Source organism: Bos indicus x Bos taurus, chromosome 3 (assembly GCF_003369695.1).
Source record: "Bos indicus x Bos taurus breed Angus x Brahman F1 hybrid chromosome 3, Bos_hybrid_MaternalHap_v2.0, whole genome shotgun sequence".
In the NCBI taxonomy this organism is placed as follows: domain Eukaryota; kingdom Metazoa; phylum Chordata; class Mammalia; order Artiodactyla; family Bovidae; genus Bos; species Bos indicus x Bos taurus.
Window position 1 is genome coordinate 108,468,490 of NC_040078.1, and position 17,974 is coordinate 108,486,463.

The 17,974-nt window shown below is 43.7% G+C and overlaps 1 protein-coding gene across 2 annotated transcripts; it reads left to right on the plus strand.

Annotated features, from left to right (window-relative positions):
* The first annotated feature begins 39 nt into the window (after positions 1 to 39).
* On the plus strand, positions 40 to 16,533 carry SNIP1 (Smad nuclear interacting protein 1). 2 transcript variants are annotated; one of them, XM_027537795.1, is made up of 5 exons: positions 40 to 241; positions 1,038 to 1,274; positions 3,259 to 3,361; positions 14,207 to 14,811; positions 15,946 to 16,533. In XM_027537795.1, the coding sequence occupies exons 2-5, from the start codon at positions 1,048 to 1,050 to the stop codon at positions 16,208 to 16,210; spliced, it is 1,200 nt and encodes a 399-aa protein (XP_027393596.1). In that variant the 5' UTR covers positions 40 to 241; positions 1,038 to 1,047; the 3' UTR covers positions 16,211 to 16,533. The 2 variants fall into 2 exon arrangements, with proteins under 2 accessions (XP_027393596.1, XP_027393595.1); XM_027537794.1 differs by lacking the exon at positions 40 to 241 and having other exon boundaries at positions 976 to 1,274.
* Positions 16,534 to 17,974: the final 1,441 nt, after the last annotated feature.

The following is a 17,974-nucleotide window of genomic DNA, read 5'->3' on the forward strand; positions in this document are numbered from 1 at the left end:
AGTTTTCCAGTGCTTATCAGACCACCGCTCAACAGGTCGCCTCGGTACTCTTGGAAGCAGGGAGAAAAACATCAGTTCTGAATCCCTGTGCTGCGTCTAGCTCGCAATTTGAATTAGATGCTTGCCATCTTCGTTGACCCTCCATTTTGTCATCTGCAAAATGGGGAGTCTTCTGACTCCTTAGCGAAGGGTTGGGAAAGATTCTCAGTGGAAGGCATCTGAAGTTCCCACGTTTTAAAAGGTATTTGTTTTTAATTAAATGGAGAAATGACAACGTATCAGATAGTGGAGGAACAGAGGGGAAATGCTAATGATTTGCCCACGGGCTGCCATCTGTGATTGCATTTTCTTCCTTTTTCCTTGGTGTCTCCAAACGTAAATGTAATCACAATCCGTGTACAATTTCGTTTAACAAGTCAGGTTTTTTTTCCATTTGTCATATAGTTTGTAAATAGCAAACTGTAATTCAAATGGGCTTCCCTGGTGGCGGTAAAGAATCTTCCTGCCATGTCGGACACTTTCACTTTTCTTATAAATAGCATTGCGAATGGCGACAGAACATCTTTCCTACCGCTGGGAGTGCAGGTTGTCTCTGTTTAGTAATTACTAGTTAAACATCCTTGAAAGTGAGTGAAGTGAAAGTTGCTGAGTCGTGTATCCGGGCCAGGCTCCTCTGTCCATGGAATTCTCCAGGATACTAACTGGAGTATCCAGAATACTGGAGTGGGTAGCCGATCCCTTCTCCAGAGGATCTTCCCAACCCAGGCCTTCCGCATTGCAGGTGGATTCTTTACCGTCTGAGCCACCAGGGAAGCCATCCTTGATAGGAGCTTTTCCCTAAGTTTGCTTTTGAAACTTGAATCTCCCGCCTCTCGAGTCGGGTCACTAAGGCCCCGCCCACTTCGGAATCTTGTCACGTTATCTCCGCTGCAAGGGCTTCTGGGAGAGCGCGCAGCCGGAAGCGGAAGTCCCGGAGGCAAGTCCGTCATTTCCTTTGGGACAGGAGGGCAACGGACCTATTTTCCTTGGCTCCGCAGACCTCTCGGCATGAAGGAGGTGAAGAGCGAGCGGGAGCGGGGGAGCCGGCGAAGGCACAGGGACGGGGACATGGTGGGGATAGCGCCGGCGGTAGTGGTGAAGCAGGAGCGACTCAGCCCGGAGTCCGCGCCTCCGGTCCACCGCCGTCCGGATTCCTCCGGCGGTAGCCCGTCCCCACCGGCCGGCGAGTCGGGCCGCCCAAGTCACCGCGGGAACCGAGCCCGAGGAGGTAGCCGGTAGGTGGGAAGCATCCCGGGGTGGGTCTTAGATAGGGCTCGTTGAGAAGGGAGGACAGGGCTAGCGCCAGAAACGCACCTTGAACGAGGAACGCGACAGCTTGGACTTAATCCTAAAGCGATGGAAGTGACCAGTTGTGCTTGTGTGGAAGAATGTTTACTCCGGTACCTAACACTTGGGTTGCAGCTGGATGTTAAGCGCTCAATGCCTGTTGCGCAGTCTCTCGCCCCTTCATTTCTGTGTACCCAGCATTTCACCGAATATAGTCCAGTTGATAGCAGTGATAATTTAAATTTAAGATTTTCCCCATCTGCCTGCAAATGGAGTGCAGGCGTTATCTTTTCAATTATCTGTCCCAAGAAGTTTACATATCGAGGGCCTAGGCAATCTACCTGATATTCTTGCGGGGAGAGAATGTCTCTTGATAGACACCTTCATTTATTCATTCATTCGACGTAGTTTTCAGTTCAGTTCAGTCGCTCAGTCTTGTCCGACTCTTTGCGACCCCATGAACCGCAGCATGCCAGGCCTCCCTGTCTGTCACCAACTCCTGGAGTCCACCCAAACCCATGTCCATCGAGTCGATGATGCCATCCAATCATCTCATCCTCTGTCGTCCCCTTCTCTTCCCGCGCTCAATCTTTCTCAGCATCAGGGTCTTTTCCAATGAGTCCGCTCTTCGCATCAGGTGGCCAAAGTATTGGAGTTTCAGACTAAACATCAGTCCTTTCAATGAACACCCAGGATTGATCTCCTTTAGGATGGACTGGTTGGATTTCCCTACAGTCCAAGGGACTCTCAACACCACAGTTCAAAAGCATCAATTCTTTGGTGCTCAGCTTTGTTTATAGTCCAACTCTCACATCCAATCATGACCGCTGGAAAAACCATAGCCTTGACTAGACAGGCCTTTGTTGGCAAAGTAATGTCTCTGCTTTTTAATATGCTATCTAGGTTGGTCATAATTTTACTTCCAAGGAGTAAGCGTCTTTTAATTTCATTGCTGCAATTGCCATCTGCAGTGATTTTGGACTGAGTACCTATTATGTGCTAAAGACCATTCTAGGTTATAAAATAATGTGGGAAAATATGAAACATTAAAAAAAAATACATACAAACGTGTAATATGTGGAATTTGACTTAAAATAGTGTAGAATTATACGCAGATAAAATTGAAAATAGTGAAGGGTTGGGGAAGAAGAACGTCCTAGGTTCTGGGGCTGCAAGGGTGAACTTAGATGGTCTGCCTCTAGATGGTGCTCCTAGATGGTGCTCTAGCCCTGAGACAAAGTAACAAGCAAATTTGGAAAAGTAGTCTCAGTTAGTAACAAGTATTTGAGGGTAGGTTAATGTGGTAGTGAGAGAGTGGAGGGAGGTGGTTTTCCCTGAGCTGCTGTCTGAAAAGTCTGCTATTTGACCTAAGACCTGAATGATAGGAATAATCTGCCTTGTTGAAGATCTAGGCAGAGGGAACAACCCATACACAGAACCTGAAGTGGAATTAATTGTGTTCTTCTAGAAATGGGGGTGGGAGGAGAAATCCAGTGTAGTAATCAAGGAGAGTGGTAGGAATGACTTTGGAGAGCCAGGAGATAGAGCCAGAGACTTTGCTGATAAATTGTGATTGTGTAGGGAAGGAGCATGGGGGGCTGTTTGTCCAGGGGAGAAAAAGAATCGGGGTGACTTCTAGGTTTTTTGCCTGAGGAACAAGGTGGATGGTGGCACTAATTACCCAGCTGGCAGAAAACAGGAAAAGTGTCTTGGGTGGTTGGGAATCCAGAGTTGTCAGATATCTAAGTGAGAAGTTCCAGTAGGCAGTTACGTATGTGGAAGACATAGGACCAGAAAAGTGAAGCTCCTGATTCTTTTAGCGTGATCAGCAAAGACATGGTGTTTGTGTTAGTTGGGTACGCCTGACACTTGGAGCTGTTTTGTATGAGGGAATGAAAGTTGAGATAAATGTGTGTACCATTTTCTGAACAGGTCCCCAGCCAAAAAGAAAAACAAATCCTCAGGGAGAAGAAGCAAGTCTCCCCGGAGTAAGAGAAGCCGAAGTCCTCACCACTCAGCAATCAAAGTAAAGCAGGTAAGTGGACTGAGATGTTTGCCACTGGCTCCAAACCTAGCGCCTCTCCATCCTAGCTCAAGTGCTGTGGATGTGTCCTGTACCTGCAGTGGGCTTCTCCAAAAACTGGGCTTTCTTTCTTTCTTTTTTCTTCTTTCTTTGTTAAACTTTTTATTTTGAGATAATTGTTGATTCACATGCAGTTGTAAAGCAACAGTTTGTCCCAATAGTAACATCTTACAGAATTATAGAACAGTATCCCACCCAAAATGTTGACATCAGTTCTGTCAAGATACAAAAACATTTCCATCACCACAGGATTCCTCAAGTAGTTCTTTTATATCACACCCAGTTCCCTCCCACCCTTACCCCTCCAACTCCTGGCAGCTTCTAATCACTTCTCCATTTCTGTAATTTTGTTTCTTCAAGAATGCTATATAAATAGAATCACACAGTATGTAGCCTTTCTGGATTAGCTTTTTCCACTTGGCTAAATTCTTTTGGAATTCATTTATATTGTTGCTTTTGTCTGTAGTTGCTTCCTTTTTATTGCTGAATGGTATTCAGTGGTATGGATTTAACCATTTGCCCATTAAAGTATATCTGGGTTGTTAGCAGTTTTTGGCTATTAGACATAAGACTGCTGTGTACACATTTCTGTACAGGTTTTTGTGTGAACATAAGTTTTCGTTTCTCTGGGATAGATGCCCAGGAGTGCAGTTTCTAGATGGTGTGGTAGTCGCGTGTTTTTTTTTTTTTTCCCCCTGCTGCTGCTAAGTCACTTCAGTCGTGTCCAACTCTTTGTGATCCCATAGACAGCAGCCCACTAGGCTCCGCCGTCCCTGGGATTCTCCAGGCAAGAACAATGGAGTAGGTTGCCATTTTCTTCTCCAATGCATGAAGGTGAAAAGTGAAAGTGAAGTCGCTCAGTCGTGTCGAACTCTTCACGACCCCATGGACTGCAGCCTACCAGGCTCCTCTGTTCATGGGATTTTCCAGGCAAGAGTACTGGAGTGGGGTGCCATTGCCTTCTCCGTTTTTTCCCCTAAGAAATCAGTTGTTTTCCAGAATGCTATGTTAGTTTGCCAGGTCTTCCATAACAAAATACCATAGACTGATTGCCTTAAACAATGGAAACTATTAATTTTCACACAGTTCTAGAGGCTAGAAGTCAGAGATCAAAGTTTCAGCAGTTTGGTTTCTCCTGAGGCCTTTCTCCTTGGCTTGCCTTCTCTGTTGGGTCCTCACAGTCTTTCCCTCTGTGCGCTCCCATCTCTGACTCACATCTTCTTTAACCACATCAGCCATATTGGATTGGGGCCTTACTCATTTTAACTCAATCAGTTCTTCAAAGACCTTACCTGCAAAAAATCTGGTTACAGTCTGAGGTGTGGGGGTTGAGACTTCAGTATATAAATTTGGAGGGGGCACAATTCAGTCCCTACAGTGGCTATCCCTTTTTATAATGTGAGTGATCCAGCATTTGGTATTGTGACCATTTTGACCATTCTGACAAGTGATAGTGATACTGTGATTTTTAATTTGCGTGTCCCTGGTGGCTAACAATGTTGAGCATGTTTTCATGTGTTTATTTGCCATCTGTATTTCCTTTTAGGTAAAATGTCTCTTCAGATCTTTGGCCTATTTTCTAGTTGGATTGTTTTGGGTTTTTTTACTATCGAATTTTAAGAGTTGTTTTTTTTTTTTTTTTTTGGTAATATATTCTTAGGTACCAGGCCTTTTTGGAGTGAGAGGTTTTCCAATATTTTCTTTCCGTCTGTATCTTGTCTGTTCATTCTCTTAAAAGAGTTTTCCTCAGAGCAAAAGTTTTTGATTTGTTTGGAGTTCAGCTTGTCTGTTTTTCCTTTTACAGATTATACTTTTGGTGTTATGTCTAAGAACTTCCCTGACCCTAGAACCTGAAGATATGTTTTTTCTTTAATGTTCATTTAAAGTCCATGATCTGTCTTGAGTTTGTTTGAATGTAAGGCAGGAGCCTTAAACCAAACTTCCTTTCCACCCATGGGTCTCCATTTACTCCAGCGCTAGGTGTTGAAAGGCGATTCCCCTCCCTTTAATGGCTTTTGCTTTGTCAAAAATCGAAAGTGTGTGTGTGCCTTTATCTCTGGGTCCTCTGTTCTGTGCCATTGGTCTGTCATTCTGCCAGTACCACAGTCTTGATTACTGTAGCTATATAAGAAGTCTTAAAATCGGACAGACTGATTCTTTCACTTTCTTCTTTTTAAAAATTGTTGGGGCTTCCCTGGTAGGCCAGTGGTTAAGACTCTGAGGCATAGGTTTGACCCCTGGCTGGGCAGAACTAAGACGGCACATGCCGCAGGACATGGCCAAATAAATAAATAATTGTTTAGGAATTCTCGTTCCTTTGTCTTTCCATATATACATTTTAGAACAATCTTGTTTATATCTATAAAGAAAACTTGCTAGGATTTTGATTGAAATTGTATTAAACTTGTACTTTTTGAGAATTTTTAAAAAATTATAGAGTCTTCCAGTCTTTGAATATAGATGTGTCTCTGTTTATTTAGATCTTTGATTTCTTTTATCAGTGTTTCAGTGTACAAGTCCTGTATGCGTTTTGTTAGATTTGCACTTAAGTAATTTTTTTAAGTTACCATTAAGTGATATTTTGAATTTCAGTATTTACTTGTTCATTGCTAACACATAGAAATATGATCAATTTTTGTATGTTTATCTTATATCCTGTGACCTTACTGAACTCATTTATTTTGCCTAAATAAATCCCAACCTAAAACTTGGGATTTTCTACATAGATAGTCATGTCTGCACAGGGGCAGTTCTGTCTGTCTTCCTTTACAAAGCATGTTCATTTTATTTCCCCTTGCTGCATGGCTGGGACTCTGGCACTGAGTTGAGCAAGAACAGTCAGAGCAGGCACTCCTGCCCTGTCCTTAGTCCCCAGGGACAGGCGTTCAGTCATGTCTTGTGCTCTTTCCTATAAGTTTTATTAAATTTTTGACAGTGCTGGGTCTTCATTGCTGTGGGTCTTCATTGCTGTGTGTGGACTTTCTCTAGTTGTAGTGAGCAGAGGCTACACTCTTGTTGTGGTATGCAGGCTTAGTTGCCCTGTGGCATGTGGAGTCTTCCCGGACCAGGGATCAAACCCATGTTCCCTGCATTGGCAGGCAGATTCTTAACCACTGGACCACCAGGGAAGTCCTCAGTCTTCTCTTTAAAGAACCTCTGGGTTACAAAGTGCAAATAGAGACACTGGCATTAACAAAATGGATTTGCCTGTGAATTTGAGCCAACTTCCTGCTACCTAAAAAGATTCAAAGCCAGTCCTGATGATCTGTTGTATGAGTTGGTCAGCCATCACCTTCATTATCTCAGAATTCAGCCACTGGAACCACAATACCCAGATCAAACCTCTCAAACCACTTGTAGCTTTGTGTGTGTGTTTGTACAACTTGCCACGGTTATGATTTAATAATTTTGGCCTGTTAACATTTGTAGATTTAAAAGGTACAGTACGTAGCCTGTTAGTTGGATACATTTATAAATTGTAATATGATTGCTATGGAAGCAGTATTTACCAAGTTACATCATTATAGAGTAGTGTTACTGTCTATATTCATTTTTCTGGGCATTAGATCTCTATCTATGGCTTATTTACTATTCGTTAGTTAGTATCCTTAAATACCATCAGTCTTGTCCTCCTACCTCCCATCTCCTAGTGACCACCATTTTACTCCCTGATTGTTTTATTTTTATATATATATATATATGTATATATACACACACATAAAGGAGCTTCCCTGGTGGCTCAGACAGCAAACATATGCCTGCAGTGTAGGCGACCTAGGTTTTATCCCTGGGTCAGGAAGATCCCCTGGAGAAAGGTGTGTGTGTTACACTTTTTTCAGCTTGTGGTTTTTTACCTCTGGTTTCTAAATCAGCAACTTATAGTAAATCCTGGGGCCTACCACATGGAACTGTTTTGTGATTAATGTTACTTTGGAGTGTCTTAGTTTGCTTATCTATGCTAACTCCCCTTCTGACCTCAAATAATCTCTTAAAAAGCTGACTTTGTTTGTATCAGCTAGAAACTTGGAAATGGTTCTCAACAGAGGGAATTGAGGACTTGATAGGCAGTTGAAAATCAGTGACTTTCACCTGGATTGTAAGAGCACATACGGCCTCTGACTTGTACTTAGAGATATTCTTTTCTGCACTACTCAGCCACCATTAAAAAAAAAAAAGTTCAACACAGAGTTATATTCAATATAATTTAATAACCTAATATGGAAAAGAATTTGAAAAAGAATGTGTCTATGTGTGTAACAGAATACTTTGCATATGCCTGAAATGAATACAACATTGTAAATCAACTGTATTTTTTTTTTTTTTTTAAAGGAGGTGGGGGACAGGATTGTGGAAACCTGAGGAAAAAATTTGTCAATTGCTTATTCATCATCATAACATGGAAGTCTGTAAAATAAAAAGTGAGAGTATGGTTTACATAGTATATGGTTACTTCTGTCATTAGCCCCAGAATCACACCCCTCCCCATGAACAAAAAAAACCTCCTCAATCCCCAGAGGTCACCATTTTAATAGTTTGGTATTTATACTTCAACGTTCTATAATGCTTATGTTCTCTTCTTTTCCTTTATATTTTGGTGTGTGTGTGTATTCTGTGCAAAGATGTTAATTAACAAAAAGAATCATATTGTATCTGTTATCCTACTTGATTTATCAATAGTTGAGAGTGTATGTTGAAATGTTAATTATTTTGTGTTGTCTGGTTATGTAATTTGTCGTATTCTCTCCAAAGTTTCTACTGATTTTGCCTAGTATACATACATGTACTAGAAATGAAGACAGAATCGCCCATTGGATTTAGCAACATGTAGGTCATTGGTGACCTTGACCAGCAATTTTAGTGGAGTAGTAAGGATGAAGCCTAATTGGAGAATTAAAAAAAGATGGAAAAAGAATTGGGGACTGATTAACACCAAACTCTTCTAAGGAATTTTACTCAGAGAGTGAAGAAATAGAGTGGAAGCCAACATGGGAAATGGGCTTTGGAAAAGAGCAGACGCCTGTGCTGACAGGAGTGGTTCAGTGCAGATCAGGGAAGTAGATTGTGTACAGGAGAGGCAGGAATCACTGCAGAGATATTCTGGATGAGAGGGAGACTCCCAGGTGTGGGAATCAGCTTTAGATAGAAGCACAGATAGTTTCCTTACAGGCACAGGAAGGGAAAACAGTAAATGGGTGTAGATACTGGTAGGTGGGCAGACATAGAAAAGCCCTTCTGAGTAAATAAGAGATGTAGAGGGCTATGCAGGGAGAGAGGGAAGGGCTGAAACAGTCATCTGGGAGGAGGAATAGTTGAAGAAAATGTAGGATGTTTGCTGGGCATCATTAAGGAGCCTTGGGTCATGCTTCTGAGGTAGGACCAAGGTGGGACCCGTCAAGATGGCTTGTGCTTTTCTCTTGCCACTTCAGTGTGCTTGATGCTGGCTGTGGTTTTGCCAGGACAGTGCAGCATGAATGGCATGGGACAGGGGATTGAGGGAGTGATCATACTGCTTGACCCTGGAATTTCAGTTAGAGGGGAAGGGAAGAGAGCGCATCAAGAGAGTGAGGGACTTTGCAGAGGCGAGAGTATCAAAGGCTGGGATGAGTCTTACTGGGATGATTGTTAGAGTTGGGTAAAATGTGAGCTGGGAAGATGGGCAGAAAGAGGACTGCTTGAAAGTGAAATAATGGAGGGGCTACAGTTATTAGAAGTGAAAAGGTCTGTGTAACAATGAGGTGAGTGGCTGAGGAGAAAGGAGGTGACAGGTAAGATAATGGGAAGAGAGAAACGCGAAGAATGGAGAGGTCAGCATGGTACTGATATCAGCAAGGGTAACGCTGGAGAGAATGACTTGAGCTAGAAGTAAAACTGGTATAAAGTGAAGGGACATGATTTAGGATTAGTAAATGACAGCAACAGTGAGAGTAATGGGTGACAGTAGTCTTACATGAGATTCGCTGCCGCATCTTTTTTTTTTTTTTTGCTGCCGCATCTTTTTAGGGAAAAAGAAAAAGGTGGGGAATGTTTTAGAATTGGCAGTGAGAAGAAAGGGCAATGCCTGCCATATGTCCAGGCCTGAAGATGGCGGGAGCTGAGGGGAGGTCAGAAGGAGAAAACCAGCTCCTTTGAGAGAGCTGTGGGGGAACAGTGCTCAGGCAGAGTGAACAGAGACAGGAACTGTCTGAGAAGACGTGGAGGATGTAGGTTGGTTTTGCCAAGCTTCCCATTTCCAGAAGAAATAGAAAGTACAGTGGCTTTAGGAGTTGAAAAAGGGTGGAATTTGGGGGCAGAATCCATCATATACAGAGCCTTATGGGAATTAGAGTACAAGGGAGATGGAAGTGATGGCCCGGAGTCTGTGACTTCTTACGGTGACTCATTTAATCAGGGATAAAAGGGGTAATTCCATGAATCAAGGCAAGTTGGAAGTCAGATGACCATTATATCTACTACTGTAGGCAGGAATCCCTCAGAAGAAATGGAGTAGCCATCATGGTCAACAAAAGAGTCTGAAACGCAGTACTTGGATGCAGTCTCAAAAACGACAGAATGATCTCTGTTCGTTTCCAAGGCAAACCATTCAATATCACGGTAATCCAAGCCTGTGCCCCAACCAGTAACACTGAAGAAGCTGAAGTTGAATGGTTCTATGAAGACCTACAAGACCTTTTAGAACTAACACCCAGAAAAGAAGTCCTTTTCATTATAGGGGACCGGAATGCAAAAGTAGGAAGTCAAGAAACACCTGGGGTAACAGGCAAATTTGGCCTTGGAATACGGAATGAAGCAGGGCAAAGGCTAACATGGTTTTGCCAAGAGAACGCACTGGTCATAGCAAACACCCTCTTCCAACAACACAAGAGAAGACTCTACACATGGACATCACCAGATGGTCAACACTGAAGTCAGATTGATTATATTCTTTGCAGCCAAAGGTGGAGAAGCTCTATACAGTCAGCAAAAACAAGACCAGGAGCCGACTGTGGCTCAGACCATGAACTCCTTATTGTCAAATTCAGACTTAAATTGAAGAAAGTAGGGAAAACCACTAGGCCATTCAGGTATGACCTAAATCAAATCCCTTATGATTAGACAGTGGAAGTGAGAAATAGATTTAAGGGACTAGATCTGATAGAGTGCCTGATGAACTATGGATGGAGGTTCATGACATTGTACAGGAGACAGGGATCAAGACCATCCCCATGGAAAAGAAATGCAAAAAAGCAAAATGGCTGTCTGAGGAGGCCTTACAAATAGCTGTGAAAAGAAGAGAAGCAAAAAGCAAAGGAGGACAGGAAAGATATTAGCATCTGAATGCAGAGTTCCAAAGAATAGCAAGGAGAGATAAGAAGGCCTTCCTCAGAGATCAGTGCAAAGAAGTGGAGGAAAACAACAGAATGGGGAAGACTAGAGATCTCTTCAAGAAAATTAGAGATACCAAGGGAACATTTCATGCAAAGATGGGCTCGATAAAGGACAGAAATGATATGGACCTAACAGAAGCAGAAGATATTAAGAAGAGGTGGCAAGAATACACAGAAGAACTGTACAAAAAAGATCTTCATGACCAAGATAATCACGATGGTGTGATTACTCACCCAGAGCCAGACATCCTGGAATGTGAAGTCAAGTGGGCCTTAGAAAGCATCACTATGAACAAAGCTAGTGGAGGTGATGGAATTCCAGTTGAGCTATTTCAAATCCTAAAAGATGATGCTGTGCAAGTGCTGCACTCAGTATGCCAGCAAATTTGGAAAACTCAGCAGTGGCCACAGGACTGGAAAAGATCAGCTTTCATTCCAGTCCCAAAGAAAGGCAATGCCAAAGAATGCTCAAACTACCGCACAATTGCACTCATCTCACACGCTAGTAAAGTAATGCTTAAAATTCTCCAAGCCAGGCTTCAGCAATACGTGAACTGTGTATATCCAGATGTTCAAGCTGATTTTAGAAAAGGCAGAGGAACCAGAGATCAAATTGCCAACATCCACTGGATCATCGAAAAAGCAAGAGAGTTCCAGAAAAACATCTATTTCTGTTTTATTGACTATGCCAAAGCCTTTGTGTGGATCACAATAAACTGTGGAAAATTCTTCAAGAGATGGGAATACCAGACCACCTGACCTGCCTCTTGAGAAACCTATATGCAGGTCAGGAAGCAACAGTTAGAAGTGGACATGGAACAACAGACTGGTTCCAAATAGGAAAAGGAGTATGTCAAGGCTGTATATTGTCACCCTGCTTATTTAACTTCTATGCAGAGTACATCATGAGAAACGCTGGGCTGGAAGAAGCACAAGCTGGAATCGAGATTGCCGGGAGAAACATCAATCACCTCAGATATGCCCTTATGGCAGAAAGTGAAGAGGAACTAAAAAGCCTCTTGATGAAAGTGAAAGTGGAGAGTGAAAAAGTTGGCCTAAAGCTCAACATTCAGAAAACGAAGATCATGGCATCTGGTCCCACCACTTCATGGGAAATAGATGGGGAAACAATGGAAACAGTGTCAGACTTTATTTTTCTGGGCTCCCAAATCACTGCAGATGGTGACTGCAGCCATGAAATTAAAACACGCTTACTCCTTAGAAGGAAAGTTATGACCAACCTAGATAGCGTATTAAAAAGCAGAGCCAAAAAATAAAAAAATAAATGAAAAGCAGAGCCATTATTTTGTCAACAAAGGTCCATCTAGTCAAGGCTATGGTTTTTCCAGTGGTCATGTATGGATGTGAAAGTTGGACTGTGAAGAAAGCTGAGCACCGAAGAATTGATGTTTTTGAACTGTTGGAGAAGACTCTTGAGAGTCTATTGGACTGCAAGAAGATCCAACCAGTCCATTCTAAAGGAGATCAGTCCTGGGTATTCATTGGAAGGACTGATGCTGAAGCTGAAACTCCAATACTTTGGCCACCTCATGCGAAGAGTTGACTCATTGGAAAAGACCCTGATGCTGGGGGGGATTGGGGGCAGGAGAAGACGATAACAGAGGATGAGATGGCTGGATGGCATCACCGACTCCATGGACATGAGTTTGAGTAAACTCCGGGAGTTGATGGACAAGGAGGCCTTTGTGATTCATGGGGTCGCAAAGAGTCGGACATGACTGAGGGACTGAACGGAACTGAACTGAAAGGGGATAATGAGATTAATTCTGGTGAACTCAAGGCAGACGGTGGTGGCAAGCTTGTGAATGTCTTGGGGTAGGAGGGATGGGTGTCTGAGGCTCCCTCCCCCTTGGTACTTGTCTTTGGAGGTTAGGAGGTCTAGGAAAACGGGGTCTGGCTCTGAGCAAACAGACCCCTACTTGACCTCTATGGATGGTAGGGAGAAGGCCTTGAGGCAAGGGCTAGGGATGAGGGTTGGCGAGGAATTCGGGGCAAGGTCCCAGTCCCGATGCTTGGGATTTCCTCTCTACCCCTTCCCAGGAGGGGAGCCTCACTTCATAGTGGCAGGTCCCCCTCTTGAACTCTGATACTTTAGCTATAAACCTATTTTCATGTGTTCATTAGGTATTTATTAATACTTCTTTTGAAAATTGCTTATTACTATCATTTGCCCATTATCCTACTAGGCTGATTTTCAGTACTTTTTTAAAGAAGCCTTGGTATGTTTCTTCATTTCTTCAAATCTTTAAAAAATATATCTGTTACAATTGACCCTTGGACAACATGGGTTTGAGTTGCACTGGTCCACGTATATGCAGATTGTTTTCAGTAGTGGAGGCTGCAGTACACCGTGTCCTGAGTTGGTTGAATTTGCAGGTGTAGACCCTCAAATACAGAGGGACCACGTATAGGGAAACCGTATATACAGAGGGCTGACTGCAGCTGCCTGGAGGATTGGTTCCCCTGTGCCCCAGCCCCCTCATTGTTCAAGGGTCAGCTGCAGTAAATTTTTACAGGTTTCTTCTTATATAATTTTTAATTTTATTCCTAGGTATTGAGTAATATTTGTTACTGTTGAAATAAGATCTTTCAAAATTACTATTAATACATTTTCATTTCTGGCATAAGAGAAAGGTAGCTTTTTTCTTTATGTAATTATCTTGGACTGCAAGGAGATCCAGCCGGTCCATCCTAAAGGAAATCAGTCCTGAATGTTCATTGGAAGGACTGATGTTGAAGCTGAAACTCCAATACTTTGGTCACCTGATGCAAAGAGCAGACTCATTTGAAAAGACCGTGATGCTGGGAAAGATTGAAGGCAAGAGAAGAAGGGGACAACAGAGGATGAGATGGTTGGATGGCATCACTGACTCAATGGACATGAGTTTGAGTAAACTCCGGGAGTTGGTGATGGACAGGGAGGCCTGGCGTGCTGCAGTCCAAGGGGTCGCAAAGAGTTGGACACGACTAAGTGACCGAACTGAACTGCATTATCTTGTATGTGACTACTTAATTCTCTCTGTGAGTTGTTTTTTCCCTAAGTTTGCCTGTAGGTATTCTTGTTTCTCAGGCTCTGAACCTGGGCGTGTGCTGTTAGAGCTATATTTGGGCAGCAGCCTGGGATACCTTGGAGAAGGAGATGGCAACCCACTCCAGTATTCTTGGCTGGGAAATCTCATGGACAGAGGAGCCTGGCAGGCTACAGTCTGTGGGGTCGCAAAGAGTCAAACACAACTGAGCGGCTAACACTTTCACTGGGTGGTAGCCTTGCAAGCGAACATGACCACCACTGGTAACCTTATTTCTGTGGGACATTTTGCTCTGAACGCCAAATCAGAAATGACTTCTCGAATGCAGCTCTGTTTAGAGACCATGAACTGGCTTTACTTTCCTGAATCTGTTTGAATTTCAGGAACGTGAGGACCATCCTCGGAGAGGCCGGGAAGATCGGCCACACCGAGAACCCTCAGGACAGGAACACAAGCGAGCTCGGAACAGTGACCGAGACAGGCACCGCGGCCATTCCCACCAGAGGAGAAGCTCAGGCGAGAGGCCTGGCAGCGGGCAGCCTCAGGGACGTGATCGAGATGCTCAGAACCTTCAGGCTCAGGAAGCCGAGCGGGAGTTCCACAACACCCGGCGCCGCGAGCACCGCCAGAAGAACGAAGTTAGCGCCGGCAGTAACGCGTCTCAGGACGCGCTGCCTCGGCCTGGACCTGGAGGCAACAACAAGGACAGAGAGGTGCCTGTTAAAGAGAAGCCCAGCTTCGAACTTTCTGGGGCACTTCTTGAGGACACTAACACCTTTCGGGGTGTAGTTATTAAATACAGCGAGCCCCCGGAAGCACGTATCCCCAAAAAACGGTGGCGTCTCTACCCCTTTAAAAACGATGAAGTGCTTCCAGTGATGTACATCCACCGGCAGAGCGCTTACCTCCTGGGCCGGCACCGCCGCATCGCAGACATTCCCATCGATCACCCCTCCTGTTCAAAGCAGCATGCCGTCTTTCAGTACCGGTAAGTGTCCATCTGCGGAGGAAACCACGGTGCCAGCAGAAGCCCGACGTCTCGGCCAGTTAGGATTACTGAGATCTGTGTATGTGTGTGTGCACAGGAAGCCCATATCCCTCATACCTAATAGTAATTTTTTTTAATTTTTATTTTTTTGGCTGAACCTGCATGGTTTATGGGATTTTAGTTCCCCATCCTGGGATCAAACCCAAGTCCTTGTCCGTGAGAGCGTGGAGTCCTAACTCCTGGACCGTCAGGGAATTCCTTCTAATTTAAGGAGTATTATTCCTCTAATGTATAATCACTTTATATGAATAATTGCCAACACTTGTGTAAGAGGATAGATGTTGGTGTCTGAAATCCAGATTTTGAATCCTGCCAATGCCACTTACCTGGGGCCAGCCGCTCTTCTGGGCCTCAGTTTCTACGTCCCTCGCAGGGCTGTTATGATAGGTAAATGGAAGTAAAGCCGAGAATGAAAATAAAGCTGAGAAAGCCTGGCATATGTTAGCCGAATCTGTATCTTGGCAATTTCTGTAGTACATCTGTTGTTGTTGGATGCTCACAACAATCCTGTGGGGAGGTGAGGACTAGTCTTAATACCCCATTTAACAGATGAGCCGATGAAGCTCAGCAAAGCCAGGTGGCCTGCCTAATAAATAATCACTGAGGTAGCATACTGCCTCAAATTGGTTTTGATTTGAATAATTTTGGTCATCTTATCTGTTCCCTTGACTCTGAAGTCCATATATACTGGTTTATTCTTATCGGGACAGCATCTAAAATATGTTGAAATATAGGTAAAAGAAGCATTATGTTGATTATTAACAATACAAAAAGTGTCAAATTTTTAAAAATACAAAAAAAAAAAAAAAAGTATTTCTTAACCATGGCAAGAGGCCTTGGATTCTGCATTTTAAGCTATGATCTACCATGAATTCCTCTTTCCCAGTGACCAGTTCTCACTGATTGAACTTGCTCCCAATTTCGAAATCCATGACTGTGCCTTCCCATTGAGTTCTACAGTTTGAACTTGAACTGAGTCTCAGCCAGGTATTTACATTGTCCAGACTGTTAGCAAAGAGCTGGAGGCTCTGAGGCTGGATCTCGCTCACAGCTTTCTCTCCTTTACTCCGCTAGGCTTGTGGAGTATACCCGCGCTGATGGGACAGTTGGCCGCAGGGTGAAGCCCTACATCATTGACCTTGGCTCCGGCAACGGGACATTCCTGAACAACAAGCGAATTGAGCCACAGAGATACTATGAACTGAAGGAAAAGGATGTCCTTAAGTTTGGGTTCAGCAGTAGAGAGTATGTTCTGCTCCATGAGTCCTCTGACACCTCTGAAGTAGACAGGAAAGAAGACGAGGACGACGAGGAAGAGGAAGAGGTGTCTGACAGCTAGCAAACTGAAAATAGCCCAGGCTCTCGAGAGACCTTTTCTTTGTGCGAAGGCTTTGGGACTGACTCATGGGGCACCACGGTGCTCTCTGTAATGCCTCCTACTGCCTTAAGTCTTTCTTCTGTTGCTGACCAGCTTATGTCCAGTGTAAAAAAAATGACTTACGTTTGGTTCAACTTCTTTCTGTGACACGTTGGCCACATGCCTGTGGGCATTTATTTTCCTAACAGTCTCACTGACACATCATGTTTTAGTGGAAGCATCATGGCTTGAGTTGGTGCTTTCAGAACTGCTGCCTAGGAAACTATAAACCCTTGGTTAACGGGGAGTTGTGGCTTGTTTTCTTTGTACAGTTACCCTATTTATATAGTTGTTAAGCTTTGTGGACCGGGTTTGTTTTTATCTCGGGGGGCAAACCCCTGAACAGAGAATCTTACTAAGCTTTGGTTATCACCAAAATAGCCTCCAGAATATACCAAAGCTTTGACCTGGTTGAGCTCTTGAGTCATAGAAATTGATTTTGCACTTGGTTGGTTTGGGTGGGTGGGTGGGATTTACCACATGACCTCATTATTGACTGTTGGACTCAAACAGATGCTTTTTGGAGCCTGCTTCAGCTCACGACTGTACAGGAGGACCATGGCCGCTGCCAGCGTGTGCTGACTGCATGTCACAGGAGGCCGACATGGGTCGTGGATCTGTTTCCTGGGAGAGAACTCTAATTTCTCCACGGAACATGAACAATTTTGATCATCGTAGCTGTTCTTCAACTTCACATTTTTATTTAGAGGTTTTCTCCATTCTTTCTTCCTTGAGAGAAACAGTCATTTATGTAGCAGGGTCTTTGCTTTATCCTAACAACATATACATGTCAGAAGACGGTTGTGTGGTTTACATGTTTCATCTTTTTAAAACAACGTTCAGAAAAGTTGTATTTACCTTCCCAAGGCTGAAAAGTATGGGAATTGCCCGATTTTCTAATTTTCCACCAGAGGATTATGTGGAAGTAGAAAAGTCACAACTGCTTACATCTGTTGTGTGTATGTATATATGTACATATTTAAAAAATTGTGTGTGAAAGAGCCGCATACTGAGTTTCCTATGAGAATGTTTTGTGACGTAAATGTAATACAATATCATAGGCAAAGGCCTCCCTGCATTTGAGGAGCAGGTTTTCATTTATATGTATTTTTGGAATAAAAAATAATAAAATTTGTAAATATAGCCCCCTTTCAAAATGTACTTCTTTGCTAGCACAGAAGACCTTGTGTTCACAGGTATATTTTGGTGCTAAGGAAATCTTTGAATCAGTATTGCGGGAGTAGAAGTCGACAGTTGTGGAGGGTGTCGAGGGAATGGGAGTGATAGGGCCCACACCTGCCCTGGAACCAGATCTTCACATCTCAGTGACTTGAGTGGTGGTCCTGATGAAGCAGCAGTGCTTTCTGAGTTGGCAGTGGGGGGGTTTTTCTTCCCAGAAGAGTCAGAGTTGGGGCAGGTTATCCGTCGTGGGCCTCATACCAGCTGACACCTGTCCCTGCCTCCTCACCCTCAGGTGGTGATGGGGTGTGAGATGGGAAGGAGAGATGATGCAAGTCAGTCAGTGCTGCCACTAGCTGGTCCCCTTGGGTGGAAACTAATGAGATTATTGGGCTTCTCTGGTGGCTCAGTGGTAAAAGAATCCAACTGCCAATGCAGGAAACTCAGATTCCATCCCTGGGTTGGGAAGATCACCTGTAGAAGGACATGGCAACCCACTCAAGTATT

Bases quoted from the DNA above. Each gene is read 5' to 3' on its own strand.
- SNIP1 (XM_027537795.1), top strand. From the start codon at position 1,048: ATGAAGGAGGTGAAGAGCGAGCGGGAGCGGGGGAGCCGGCGAAGGCAC. The intron at 1,275-3,258 runs GTAGGTGGGAAG...TTTTCTGAACAG, and splicing joins CGAGCCCGAGGAGGTAGCCG to GTCCCCAGCCAAAAAGAAAA. The intron at 3,362-14,206 runs GTAAGTGGACTG...TTTGAATTTCAG, and splicing joins CAGCAATCAAAGTAAAGCAG to GAACGTGAGGACCATCCTCG.